At 41.8% G+C, this 15,532-nt stretch overlaps 1 protein-coding gene across 2 annotated transcripts in view; it reads right to left on the bottom strand.

Annotated features, from left to right (window-relative positions):
• The window catches only part of Nudcd1 (NudC domain containing 1), a 66,202-nt gene that overhangs the window by 5,091 nt on the left and 45,579 nt on the right, over positions 1-15,532 (bottom strand). For both annotated transcript variants that reach the window (XM_059247478.1, XM_059247479.1), the window contains exon 9: positions 765-924. In XM_059247478.1, the coding sequence (XP_059103461.1) occupies positions 765-924 (160 nt within the window). The remainder of the gene's footprint in view (positions 1-764; positions 925-15,532) is intronic.

The raw sequence follows: 15,532 nt of genomic DNA, 5'->3' as shown, positions 1-15,532 counted from the left end.
CTTAAGTTCAATGTATGTCTTCTCATTAAAAATGTGCATCCTTGTAAAACAACTATATAATGTTTTAAAAGAGATTACTCTGAAGAGACTTAAATACAAGTTGACATACTGTGCTGAGGGATGTCTTTCTGTATGCTGTGAATGTATGTCGTTTCCATTGGTCATGGCAAAGCAGCTTAAGGCAGGCAGGAAATCCAAGGAGAGACAGGAAAGAAGAAAGGCAGAGGTGGAAGAGACACCAGCCTGCTGCCCAAGGAACAACATACCAGCAGACCGGAAAAGCCACGGAACACGTGGCAAAATATAGATTAGTAGAAATGGGCTGATTTAAGATGAAAGAGAAATGGGTTAATTTTAGACGAAAGAGCTAGCTGGCAAGCAGCTAAAGCCATAGGTCACAGTTTCTAAATAATATAAGCCTCTGTGTGTTTACTTGGGTCTGAGCAGCACCTGAGAAACTTAGGGCTACAGTACCGCAATGCCAAAGCCCCTACTCAAACTGTATTTTACTTCAGTATTTAATTCAACCCATTTGAAAGATTCAAATGGTTATATTGCCACTTCCATGTTCATTCTGTGTTACCATCTGTGCAACTGTAAGAACAGGTTCATCATTCTACTCTTAACAGTTTAACCCAAGTGAATAGAACACAGATAACTAAATCGTAGTTAACTAGCAGGGCTCAAATGAAAAAGATAGTTTTCATTTGAGATGATGACTAATTGAGTGGACTGGAAATGCTACTGAAGAGAATGCTTTCTACCTAGGGCGTTGAAGGTTGCAATGTGCTCCCACATGTCATCCTGCTTGCTGCAGTGTGGTTGCCACAGAAGGGCATCAACATCATGGCGTAGACAGAAGCAGGGCATTTCTTTAGGATCCACAATGACTGAGAACAGGTACTGGTTGCTGCCAAGATTTACCTAAAGTGATAAGAATAAGTTTATTCAAAAAATTAGTAAGAGTGATGAAAACTTTACAACATCATCAGCAACTGTTGTAAAATGAACTTTTCTCCCTCCATTCTTTCTAAGACAAGGACTTAGTATGTAGCTCAGACTGGCCTTTACTTGGCAATTCTCCTGTCTCAACCTAGTATTTCACACATGTACCAGCCACCATGCCTTGCTTGCTCTAAACTTTGAGGACCTAACTGGATTGATTCTTCATAGAATTCATGAAAGGAATGTGTTTCTGTTACATTCATTTTAAAGCTGAGTGAAGCAGTGATGCACACAGGGCACTTAACTTGTCAAAGGTCAGTATGGTTTTAAGTTACGGACATGAAATTTGGACCCAGAGTCTCTGTTCTTAACCATTATGCTATCTGAAGGGACACACTAGCCCACTCAAAGATGTGGCTCTGGCAGTCCTTGCCCTTCTCCCCATTTCCTCTGCCTTGCTAAAAACCATTATTTTGCAATCCTGAAGCTAGCTCCCAAGGTCTATTCCCTTATTTGACCACTTCCTCCTCCTGAGGTTAACCACCAAGGTCTGGCTATGAAAGTATTGAAGTCCAACAATCAAAAGCCCCTTTTGCTCATCCAATTAGCATGCCCAGTTAAAATTAAACACATCATCCTAACATGGGCTTCCCTTCTTTACCTTTACAAACTACCATTTTCCTATGGGCCATGTCTGTCTCCTCTCTATCCAGAGGTAGTCCTCTGGCCCTCCTGAACAAATATCCCTGCCCCCCTTCCCCTTATCCCTCATCCTCTGTCTCCTGTCTTTGTCTCTTATTTCCTGCCCTCTGTCCCTCTGGGGCAAATAAATCTCCTCTGTGCTGAGAACTTAGTCTTGGGGTGTTCTTTTCCTGTCTACCCCTCAATGTTAGTAGTTAGTTTAACATGACAGGAAGTACCAACTGAATAAAAAGAATAGTTTTAAATCACAGAATATAAAGATTAAACTTACTAATGTTAACTTGTCAATATTACCAAGAATAATTAACAGCTACTACAACTTATGAGGATATTCTATATGTCAGGCATGGTCTAAGTACTAATTTCCACAGCTCAAGAGGCTGCTGTTATCTCCATGCAATAGTTGAAAGCAGTGCCTTGAGATTTTGAGTAACTGCTTCTATGCTACAAGGAAAAAAATCACAGTATTAGATAAAGCCTCAGATCCACTTACCAATTGCTCCACTGTGCTCTTGAATTACAGTATTAATATCAATATTATTAGCAGCTATTACTGTAATATTGATGCACGAGGAACTCATTTCACTACAAAAATCATCATTTCAGACTCACAGTTAGATCCCACACATAGAGCTTAAGAGAGCTTAATAGAGCTAGGTTGTAGCTGTGTTCTTCATCAGCCATTCTACTATTAAAGAATTAAACATTGGCAGAAATAATATCAAATGTAGATGCTAAGGTTAGGGTTAGGGTGGAGATGCCGAGTGTATGATAAATGCTGACTTAAGTCTATAAATTTTACAGTACAATGAAGAACAAAATGTTGGGTAAGAAGCTGAGATCTGACTTGCACTCTGTAAGGAACACTGAAAAGCTGTAGCACAAGGATTTACTGGCTCACCAGGGCAACCTAGGCTCTCAGAGTCCAACCAACAGAAAAGCTGCCCACCCCATGAGAAGAACCTCCAGGAACAGAGATTTTAGGGAGCCCCAGAGCTCACTCTGCAGCAAGGAAATGGGCTGGGGTGCTCTCCCCACTGTTTATCTCTTCTTCCCTTTGCTCTGGACTGTCAGGGGCTAAGTGAGACTTATTTTCAAAATACTGCTATTGAAAGGGCCTGCTAAGAAAGCCTCAGAGGAGCCAGCACTGCCTCGGCTTTCCTCACCTCCACTGCTTTTCTCTGAATTACCAGGCTTTCCCAGGAGGACAAACCTAACTGAGGTACAAGTGGGCTACAAGAGAACTTTCGTAAAAACATGCTTACTTTCATGAGTGAAGTGAGTATTACCATTACTAGTGAAATAACTAACTCACCCCTGAGCCTCCTATGCATGCGTGACTGGACAGCGTGAGAAAGAACAAATCAAGCATCAACGGAAAGATTAACCAAGAGAGAGATCAACCATGCAAACGAGAGGGTAAGGATCAGGTCTCTCATCGCCAGCCCCTTATTCTGACTAGATCTTTCTCTTCTTCCACTTACTTACCCATACTTGTGCTAAGGGCCGCAGGAAAATATTATACGAACTCAGCTGGTTATGGCAAAGCCACTACCTGAAGGGATCAAGGAATTTCTTTAGAGGAAGCCAAATTCCAAGGAGTTTTTGGTGTTATTTGGCTTGTTATATATCAGCTGTCTTCTGTTATGAAAATCATGTGTGCCTTCACAGCTTTCCCAATTGATTTTTCCCTAAGAAGGGCTAACAGTGTGGACTGATCACTCTTTGGACATATACCTTCATGGTATTTGGAGAACAGCCTCAGGAAAGGCTTCCCTCCCCCCAGCCCATCTGTTTCTCCCCTTTCAGCACTGAAATCAGATATCTCCACATTCAAGGACTAACAGAAATAACAGTCCAGACCACCACATGCTAGTCTCCTGATTTAAGGTAAATTCCACAAGGAGACACCGCCTAGGTCTGGTGGACCTTAAGTAATAGCTTGGAACCTTCTTTCTTACAGCCTCACTAACTTTATAGACCCTTAACTTCTTACCTAACCACTTCTCGGAATGTAGACTGAGCACACAGATCCCTTTTTGGATATTCTAAGCTGTCATTAGCACTCAGTTGACCTCTTCTTTTACCACTCCCATTTTGGATTGTAAAAGAAAGCCTGGTGGTTACTGCCTGAGGAAAATACTTACCTGTCTTTTTGACCCCGTAAGAATTCTAACCTGGTGACCTTGCTTGGGCAGAGGATTGCTATTGCTTGGGTTTATAACTGGATTCCTGAGAGACTTAGAGAGAGTAGGGAGAAGACAGAGAACAGAGAGGTAGAAGGGGAGAGAGGAGGATTTTTGAAGAGAGAACTTGAAGACGAGACAGAGAAGAGACAAGAGAACAGAAGAACTAGATGGGTAAGAACTGGAGAGGAATGAATTAGATGGTAAGAACTAGAATGAAGGGCTAAAAGAGAGTACCAGAGGAACAAGATGGAAGATGAGGAAGAGCCAGATGGGGAAGAACAAGATGAGAGAGAAAGTAATGGGAGAGGAACTGATAGGGAAAGAACTAGATGGATGAGAACCTAGAAGGGGCAGAAGTAAGATGAAGGAATTAAGATAAAACCTAGAGGGGACAGTAGATAAATGTAGAGAGAAATCAGGCAAGAAAGGAGCTAAAAATGAGAAGCTTGTAGAGAGAGAACTGACACAGAATAATAAAGTGTATGGACTAAGGAGTTTCATGTATATAGATTCATTTCTTTTCATTATCAGCTGGTTGTAGATTCTTCCCGGACCCTGGGAGGGGACTATCAAAGGGCTGGACCCCCATAGTCCTCAATATACTTGTGCTACACAGTATGTCAAAGTGCTACAGTCTGCATTTACTGACTCCTCTTGTCCCCTTCACATTCTACTTATCCCCCCAAGACACAGTTCAAACATCACCTTTTCCTGGAATACTTATCATGATCCTAGAAGATGTTCAATTCTAAAAACAAAATATATTGCTATACTAGATTATAGTTAAACATGCAGACCATCTATGGTAGGCCAAATATTATCACCCTGGTACACCCACACCTTAGACCTCTGAACTTCTCAATATTTCTTTAGATAGCGATGAGGTATGTTTAGGATTTTCAAATGGCATTTGATTGATTGATTGATTACCCTGCATTATCTGAGTGAACTAAATGAATTAGTGAGCTTCCTTGTAAGAGAGGGAGAGAAGGTAACAAACATGGATGACAACAGGAGAACAGATACAAAGAGAAGGAGTGACTGCAAGATCCTACACTGTTGATTGTGGGACTAAGGGATGTGCCAAAAGGCAAGCATGTAAGCAGCCTCTGAAAGTGAGAAATGAAGGAATGAAGTCTCCCTTAGAACTCTTCAAAGCAATACAGACAGACCTCACAACCATTTTAGGACTTCTGACATTCAGAATTAAACTGGAATGAATTACCATTTTTTAGTCACTAATTCATGCAATTTGTTACAGTAAGAGTAACCCAAGATAGTGGCCATGTTAGTAAATATCTTAAGAACTAAAACTTTGTCTTGTTTCCATATTCTATGTCTTTACTGCATAATTATTTTAAAACCATTTCCACCAAGGCTCTGTACTCAGATATGAGAATACTATAGTCTATTTTACAGTTAGAAAAACTAAAAGACTTTTTTTTTTAAATGAAATCATCACTTTTTTATTGTACATTCCATACATGAATGCAAATTATTTTGACCATATATCCCCCTAATATGTCCCTCCAACTCATCCCAGGACCCATCAAGCTGTCTCTATCCCAAATTCTTCATGCTCTTCTTTATTTTTATTTTTTTTATTTTTATTTTTTAATTTTTTTTTAATTTTTATTTTGCAATACAATTCAGTTCTACATATCAGCCACGGATTCCCTTGTTCTCCCCCGTCCCACCCCCCTCACCTTCCCCCCAGCCCGCCCCCCATTCCCATCTTCTCCAGGGCAAAGCCTTCCCCGCAGACTGAGATCAACCTGGTAGACTCAGTCCAGGCAGGTCCAGTCCCCTCCTCCCAGGCCGAGCCAAGTGACCCTGCATAGGCCCCAGGTTTCAAACAGCCGACTCATGCAATGAGCACAGGACCCGGTGCCACTGCCTGGATGCCTCCCAAACAGATCAGGCCAATCAACTGTCTCACCCACTCAGAGGGCCTGATCCAGTTGGTGACCCCTCAGCCATTGGTTCATATTTCATGTGTTTCCATTCGTTTGGCTATTTGTCTCTGTGCTTTATCCAACCTTGGTCTCAACAATTCTCGCTCATATAAACCCTCCTCATTCTCCCTAATTGGACTCCCAGAGATCCACCCGGGGCCTAGTCATGGATCTCTGCATCCAGATCCCTCAGTAGTTGGATGAGGTTTCTAGCTCGACAATTAGGGTGTTTGGCCATCCCATCACCAGAGTAGGTCAGTTCGGGCTGTATCTCGACCATTGCCAGCAGTCTGTTGTGGGGGTATCTTTGTGGATTTCTGTGGGCCTCTCTAACACTTTGCTTCTTCCTATTCTCATGTGGTCTTCATTTACCATGGTCTCCTATTCCTTGTTCTCCCTCTCTGTTGTTGATCCAGCTGGGATCTCCCGCTTCCCCAAGCTCTCTTTCCCTCGACCCTCGCCCTTCACTACCCCCACTCATGTCCAGGCTGTTCATGTAGATCTCATTCCATTTCTCTGTCATTGGGCAATCCCCGTGTCTTTCTTAGGGTCCTGTTTTCCAGGTAGCCTCCCTGGTGATGTGAGTAGCAGTCCAGTCATCCTTGTTCCACATCTAGTATCCTGCTATGAGTGAGTACATACCATGTTTGTCTTTCTGAGTCTGGGTTACCTCACTCAGGATGATTTTTTCTAGATCCATCCATTTCTCTGCAAACCTCATGATGTCATTGTTTTTCTCTGCTGAGTAGTATTCCATTGTGTATATGTACCACATTTTGTTTATCCATTCTTCAGGTGAAGGGCATCTAGGTTGTTTCCATGTTCTGGCTATTACAAACAATGCTGATATGAACATAGCTGAACAAGTGCTCTTGTGGTGTGGTTAAGCATTCCTTGGGTATATGCCCAAGAGTGGTATAGCTGGATCTTGGGGGAGATGGATTCCCAATTTTCTAAGAAAGCGCCATATTGATTTCCAAAGTGGTTGTACAAGCTTGCATTCCCACCAGCAGTGGAGGAGAGTTCCCCTAGCTCCACATCCTCTCCAGCATAAGGTGTCTTCAGTGTTTTTGATCTTAGCCATTCTGACAGGCGTAAGGTGGTATCTCAGAGTTGTTTTGATTTGCAATTCCCTGATGATTAGGGATGTTGAGCAATTCCTTAAATGTCTTTCAGCCATTTGAGTTTCCTTTGTTGAGAATTCTCTGTTTAGTTCTATAGCCCATTTCTTAATTGGACTGTTGGGCATTTTGATGTCTAATTTCTTGAGTTCCTTATATATTCTAGATATCAGTCCTCTGTCAGATGTGGGGTTGGTGAAGATCTTTTCCCATTCTGTAGGCTGTCGCTTTGCCTTGTTGACCGTATCCTTTGCTCTACAAAAGCTTCTCAGTTTCAAGAGGTCCCATTGATTGATTGTTTCTCTCAGTGTCTGTGCTACTGGTGTTCTATTTAGGAAGTGGTCTCCTATGCCAATGCGTTCAAGACTACTTCCTACCTTCTCATCTAGCAGGTTCAGAGTAGCTGGATTTATGTTGAGGTCCTTGATCCACTTGGACTTAAGTTTTGTGCACGGTGATAGATATGGATCTATTTGCAGCCTTCTACATGTTGATATCCAGTTTTACCAGCACCATTTGTTGAAGATGCTTTCTTTTTTCCATCGTGCACTTTTGGCTTCTTTGTCAAAAATTATATGTTCATAGGTGTGTGGATTAATGTCAGGGTCTTCAATTCGATTCCATTGGTCCACATGTCGGTTTTTATGCCAGTACCAAGCTGTGAAAAACTAAAGACTTTTAAGTGAAATATCTGACAACCAGATTCTTAAAGAATATTCCTGGTGGGTAACAGGCTCACTGGTGCAGATGGGTTTCTGGGCTTTCTGTTTTGATCTTCCAAATTCGGCTACCCATCCTGCTCTGTCCCCACTATCCTGCCCCCTGCCCTGGCTTTCAGTGTTGGTGACAAGGTCCATGCACTTCCTTCTAATACACCCACATCAAGCTCTTTAGAGGACATGACTCCAACAGCCCAGCTCCATCTCATTAGTTTTCTCTGTACTTTCAGCACTACAACATTCCATATTTTAATTGATGAAGACAACTCACCTCTACAAGTTACGTTCTGCTTTGGCTATAGTTTGCTCTTTTCTTCATGTGGAAATTTAAGTAATGCAACATGGGGTGATGTAAATTTCCCCCTGAAGCCTCCTGTCTATGCTGGGTGTCATCTGTACTCAATACAAAATTCCTCTTGACTTGTGAGTAACTGAGAAATGTATCCCTGAATTTCCACATATTTTTGCATCATAACTTATGGCCTGAACCTGCTAGCCAGAAAGCATTTTCTATCCATTCTCTTAGAACTTGTTTTTGTTTGGTCTTGAATATGTTCTATTTTGATGAGTACTCCTTGGCTCTTTTCAGACTCTCTACTTAGTGTTATATACAGAGCCCTTGCATATGTTCAAGGGAAGCAATAGCAAACACTGAACACTCTCCTGCCAGACCGCGCGCTGCAAATAGACACTTTGATGGGATGTGGAAAGTTTCAGTACCGGAAATTTTTAGCACGCCCCTCTCAAGATTATTCATTTTTTTGGTTTTGTGATGCACTGAGTACACATGAATCTGTTTAGTGCAATTCTTTTTGAATTGCTTTTTTTTTAATTCTTAATTTTATTCTTTTTCAATTTTTATCTCTAATGTGTAGCATGTCTTTATCTTTTCTACTTTGTCTTTACCATAATACTGTGGTGATTCCAACCATGAGTCACCTCTGAGTTTTGTTTCTTAACAATGGGATGTTTTTACTATTGTGGCGAGTTGCTTTTGCCACTTCTGTGATGACACGCCTGTCATAAACAGCGTCCAGGACGAAGAATTCCTTTGGCTCCCTGTTTCAGTCACCACAGTGCGAGAGGGGGGCACAGGAACAGAACAGCTTACATCATGGTGGCAGGGGTAGAGCGGGGATGGGCATGGAGTAGGGCATATGCTTGTGCCAACTGACTTTCTCTTTTTCCGTACTTATCAATCTGGGACCTTAGCCTATCAGATGGCACCTTTCACATTCAGGGCAGTGCTTCCTCCCTTAGTCACTCCTCTCTGCAAAAGCCTTCAGACAACACCCCAGAAATGAACTTTTCTAATCTACATGCTTTTCAATCCATTCAAGATGAAAGTCAAGATTAACTGTGCATCAGACTAAGCTGATTAAAATAACTACCTTGATAAGTGAAGGAACTGAAGTGAGATAACTAAAAACCGAAATTTGTATTTTTGTATGATCCTGAAGAGGCTGAAACAGCAATAACGGAGGGGGGCACTTTTAAGCAAAAAACACATCAAGTTGAAGAAGACAAAACAAAAGTCAGACATTAACCATTACCTAACATGGGCAATTACCTGAAAAACAACAACAATAACAACAAAAAAACAAGAACAAAATGTTTAGAGGGCTCCAGAGTAGCCAACGTTACTACAAGGGCTACTAAGTGTGCTTTAGTGGTACAACCCTTGTCTACAAAGCTCTGGGTTCAATCTGCAGATATTTTTCAATCCTTAGTCAGGAACAGGAAGCATAAATCACAATTTTCAACAGAGAACTCTATATCCCTGTTATAAAGAAAATCTCACAGAATTTATAACTGTAGACAAAGTAAACTGGGAGCATGACAAAAAACCATGATTGCTGTGGGCAGACATACTGTCAACAATAGGTAATAATCAATGGTTTATTAGGAGTACAAAGAATATGGTAAACCAACTGCAATCAGAAATGAACATTGTAGGAGTAGACTGAAGGGCCAATAAATGCCAATGACTTCAAATACCTCTATAGACATATATAGGAATGGACAGTACATAACTGAGGTTTACAGGTGACTTTCTCTTCAGGATACTCTACATAACAACAATGGAAAAAGAAAGGTTTTGAATGAGACCATTGGCAGGGCTTTAAATATATGCTTTATATTTAAATGAGAAAAAAATAATCTAGACAATTTACTTTATAGAGGCTCATTCCTTGTTCATATCAAATATATATATATATATATAAATTGCCTAAATTTAATAAATCTTTTGTCCAAAATTTCACATTATCTCAGTTGAAATCCTTCTTACCCAGCAAACAGGCTTGAATTCAATAGCAGAATGAAGAAATTCAAAGAATCCTGTTACTGTTACTAGCAAATGAAACTGAGAAAAAGATGCTATTTATCTATTCAAGAACAAAGTCTTTGTTGGGATACCAGATCAAGATTTGGATTTCCAGTTCATACTTGGTACACAGATTAAATCTCTAGAATACTCAGATCTCTATTTTCTACCTTATTTAATCTTCAGTGTCAAAGAAACAAAAATACGATCTCACTTCGCAAATGAAGAAATTTAAATTTAAGGAACAGAGATATGTAGGAAGTAACAAATAATGGCTATAATTTAAATTTTGATGTGCTACCAAACTTGTGTTCTCCATTACCAAACTGTATTATCTTCAACAATCTATTTTATAGTAACTATGAAACAACTAGTTTCCCTGTGTTGTACTATTTCAGATATGGTAAGCTACATACTGTATTATGTTTCTGTTCTATTTCTGTTAGGTTGTACAGTAAGTTGTTCACGCGTTTATATCTTAAATTGAAAATGGAAGTTTTATAAAATCCTGTTTCATTTTGTTTGATCATTCATTTATTAAATTAACTATACAATTTTTTCCATGAGTAGAAGCTAGGATGATATAATTAGCTAAGTGATATAAAATGCAAATGATGGAAATAAACTTTCAAATATTTACAAAAATCTCTAAGAGAATAATTTCCACTTAGAAGAAAAAGACAGACAATTTTTCCATTTTCAAAACTGATGTTTTGTGATATATCAAAATTTGATGTTTAGTGATATAAATCATAATTGTCGTTAAATTCCACCAAAGAATTCTAATAGAAAAATATTAATATACTGAATGAATTACACAAAATAATTTCAGTGTCAAAAATGTTTTATAATTGGCTGTTCTATAGTAAAGGAGAATAAAGGGACACTAAACCTAAATGTAGTGTGTGCAGGGGATGAGTTTGTGAGTCACGATCGAAATTGCTATAAAGTACATACTTGACCAACTAGTAAAATTTGAATATGAGTTTTATAGTAAGTAAAACTATTCTATCAATATTAAATTTCCTTAGCTGTCTCATGATTACAGTAAAAGATGCCTTGATCTTTAGTGTCTATATCAAATAGGCAAAGGGACAATATTTGAAGCTCATTCCTAAACTCTCCAGCAAAAAGGGAGAACAGAGAAAAAAAAATAAATGGGGTAAAATCTCTGCAGCTGCTAAGATCTGAGTTATAGACTGAATTGCACCTCGTCCCCATACACGATGTACCTACCAAACCCTGGTATTGCAGAATGTGCCTGTGGTTAGAGAATACTTTAAAAGACAGTCTCTAATCCAGAATGACTGTCCCTTAAAAGAAGACACCAGGATACAGAAATACAAAGCGGAAACCAGGTAAAGACAAAAGCCAAGCTGGCCATTTACAAAGCCAGACTTTAGAAGAAGCCAGAGTTATCCACACCGTGATTTCAACCTCAACGATGAGCAGAGAAGTTTCTGTCACTTCAGCCATCCAGTCTCTTGGCACTTTGTTATGGCGGCTCCAGAAAACTAACTCTGAATTTTGCAAATTCATTTTGTTATTGAAAACTCCCCAAAGTTTAAATTACTTTCAAAATTAAAAGTCAAAATTTAAAATGAAAGAAATTTTAGCTATTAAGTATAAAACTGACCACGAAAATCACTACTTTCTTCACTCACTGTGTAAGGCGACAATAGTCTTAGAAGGAAACATCTCGGACTTAACTATCAGGAACAAACACAGAGTGTACTGCTGTAACTACTCTCAGCAGGTGAGTTACTCATGGAAAGCACACCTTTAAAAATTTACCCGGAGAGAGATGTGAATGTACACTTACTTGTGCAGAATAATTTAAAGTATCAGATCCTATGGAGTACTGGAAAGGTTAAAGATTGCTGCCACTTAACTAACTCCACCACAATTTCCTGCTGCCTGCCACACACGGCTTTCAGATACGTGAGGAATCCTCTAGAGAAGCAACCAAAGCCAAGGTTCTCTGTAGTCAGTCTCTTTTCCTAATGATGTGTTAGCTGTCTGGCAGTCATAAGGAGGAGAGAGGGAAGCTGGGGTCCTTGACGTGACTGTCAATATTCCTTTGAACTTGAGTTTTTAGGGTGGTTGTTCATTCATGTAAGATCTTCCAGAAAACCTTCTAGAGAATAAGCCATCTCTACACTACCTTGATTCACTCTCTTTAGATGACTTGGAGGAAACTTTCAGATCAGATGACATTTCTACCCCTTCTTTTCCATTTTTCATGTGATGTATGACCACAAAATGAGCATGCTCACACATGCCTTGTACCTGATTCTACAGATGACAATGGGTGTTAAGTTTCTCCCAATTAAAAAAAAAAAGCCCCTTGTCTCTCTCTTTGTTTTGGAGTAGACTACTTGCCAATAATAAGCTTTTCTTATTTCTGTCTCCTGGTTGTGCTTGCTGGCTTTGCACTCAACAAAGGCCAATCCATTGTTCTTGGTACAAATCATTTGACTTGAGAACTCATTGCTGCTGACCTGAAGTCACACACACACACACACACACACACACACACACACACACACACACACACACACATTGTTCTACCTCTTAAATTTTAGTGTTTACTCCTGATGGCTATACTACTAACCAGTGTCTCCTGGCATTCTCTTCTTATTCTCTGGGCATGTCCCAGCTATGCTCTTTGGGACCCCACCACATGGGAATTTTACTTACTAAGACACTTGCGCCTCTCCCTCTATTAGAACCCTCCCTTTTCCAAAAGCCTCTCCTAGCACACCTCTTCAGCTGTTTTCTCCTCTCTGCTCTATCTACTAGTCTCTCCCCTTCTCCTGGGTAAGTGTCAATACAGAGGCCCCTGCTTTTATCTATTTTTACTAGAAAAGCCACATCAGTGTGCCAGGAAGCTTCCTACATACTCCTGGGTCTGTGACCTTTTCCTTACCATCTCCCCACCCCCACCCCAGCTACCTGCTCTATCTCTCCTTGTGCCCTCCTGGGATGATATGTTCTTGAGTTTCCTTGCCTCCCCCTAGGAGCCGCATGCTCCCACAGCTTCTATAGTCTTTCTGGGATACTGTGGTGACCTTGTCCCTCCTGCCTCTCAGCTCCCTCCTTTACTTGACTGTTCCATTTTGTTTCTTTTCAGCTGATGGTGAATTCTAAGAACAAGCCCTGTGAGCAATTCCCCTGAAGAAGATGGGAACTGAAGCTGCCCCTCACTTCTCCCCTGCTATAAGCACGGCCTTTTAGAACTAGACCTGACAAAATAACCAACCAGCCAGACTGCTAAACATACAGACCTCTGCATCGCCACCTTGGTCTATTCCCTATGATCCCAGAGCTACTGTGAACACCTAGAAGAGAGCTGCGGTTTAGATGTGGCTGGACTGAAATTCTTCTCAATGTTCACCACTGTGACAGTACTAGGTCGCAAACCCAAGACAAGTCTCACTGAGTACCTGTGGCTCTTCCCAGCACTCCTCATCCCCCAGCACTCCTCACCCCCAGCACTCCTCACCCCCAGCACTCCTCACCCCCCAGCACTCCTCATCCCCAGCACTCCTCACCCCCAGCACTCCTCACCCCCAGCACTCCTCACCCCCAGCACTCCTCACCCCCAGCACTCCTCACCCCCAGCACTCCTCACCCCCAGCACTCCTCACCCCCCAGCACTCCTCATCCCCAGCACTCCTCACCCCCAGCACTCCTCACCCCCAGCACTCCTCACCCCCAGCACTCCTCACCCCCAGCACTCCTCACCCCCAGCACTCCTCCTCATCCCCAGCACTCCTCATCCCCAGCACTCCTCACCCCAGCACTCCTCATCCCCAGCACTCCTCATCCCCAGCACTCCTCACCCCCCAGCACTCCTCCTCATCCCCAGCACTCCTCACCCCCAGCACTCCTCACCCCCAGCACTCCTCCTCATCCCCCAGCACTCCTCATCCCCAGCACTCCTCACCCCCAGCACTCCTCCTCATCCCCCAGCACTCCTCATCCCCAGCACTCCTCATCCCACACCTCTCCCTCCCGGGGGCGGGGCTTCAGCCTGATTCCTATAGAACTCAGCCATTTTGGCTACTCCAGTCTCTGGATCTTTGGTTCAGGCCACCTCTCTCGCTCTCCCTCCTCCCCCTCCTCTCATGGTCTAGTTTAGTCTGCCAGCCATGCTCAGCCTGGACTCTTCCCTCTGCCTGCTTTCCCCTTTAGATCTACAATAAAAATCTTCTCCATGCTTCAGGAGTAGTCATGGCCTCCTCCTTTGATTTCATTTTTTCATTCAGAAAGCAAATTCAAACCTCTTTCCAGCTTCACCACCACTCAGAACTCCCCCCTGTTGGGAACTAAAGCAAGTGGCCAGACATGGTCTGTTTGGACCCCAGGAGCAGACCTTAGGCCTGGGACTATGACAACTGCCCCACCTCTTCTTAATACTTTTAAAATAGTAACTAAATTTTAGCGTGGGTTTTGGAGGGACATTTAAGTTTCAACAACGTTAGATAGCCAGTTAGAAATGGACATGTACGGAGATCATTAAAGATGGCCCTCCTTCATAATCAGTAGTTTGTAAAATCCAACCCAATAATGCTACTCTGATATGGGTCAAGAAACTGATCCAAGTCCTACCGCTGGCACTAGATAGACAGGAAACTCTGACCTGCCCAGAAGGCCATTAAAATGGGTCACCTCTCTAAGTCTACAGCTGTATGAGAGGAGTTCTGATAAAGAACTGTAGCACAAATCTTAAAAGGTCTTATGAATAAAAACAAACCTGGAGCCAGGTATTGGGGTGAATGCTGGAAGATCAGAGAAGCAGAACAAGCCATATCCAACCTTACCTTGCCAGTTCCTCAGCTGATCAATGTTTTCTCAAACTGGGAGCCTCTCAGTCCTCATCTGGAATGAATCTCAGCTTAACGGCTTCTAAAAGCCTAAAAGCTTAAACAGGCTCTATTTCCTGGTCCTCACGCCTTAAATACCTTTTTGCTTCTTGCCATCACTTCCTGGGATTAAAGGCATGAGTCACCATGCCTGGCTGTTTCCAGTGTGGCTTTGAACTCACAGAAATTCAGACGGATCTCTGCCTTCGGAATGCTAGGATTAAAGGTATGTGTGCCACCATTTTCTGGCCTCTATATCTAGTGGTTGTTCTGTTCTCTGACCCCAGGTAAGTTTATTAGGGTGCACAATATATTGGGGAACACAATATCACCACAAAGAACAAGCATATATCACCATCCCTTCTGGTAAATGCCCATCCAAATAGGCCTGTCAATTACCTGGAAAAGCAACAAAAAAATAACTCCTGTCCCCCTACCCTATCCCAGGAAAAGCTGTCAGTTCTATGAGTTAATGGAAAGCCTATCTTTGGCCACTGTCTACACTCACTCCTTGAAGCTACACTGCTTAGAAATGGACTTCTTGGTCCCTGCCTGCCCAGCACTCCTGGCCTTGAAAACACTGCTCTATTTGCAGTACATTACCTATCATCCACACTACATTCTGTGTCTTGTTTGAATTCTCTCAGTGGAGAACATAAGAACCTGGGGGTCAGGAAAGTCTAGTGAGCATTCAGTGACAACAAGAA

Source organism: Peromyscus eremicus, chromosome 20, assembly GCF_949786415.1.
Source record: "Peromyscus eremicus chromosome 20, PerEre_H2_v1, whole genome shotgun sequence".
Taxonomy (NCBI): domain Eukaryota; kingdom Metazoa; phylum Chordata; class Mammalia; order Rodentia; family Cricetidae; genus Peromyscus; species Peromyscus eremicus.
This window is presented reverse-complemented; position numbering and strand designations above follow the sequence as displayed.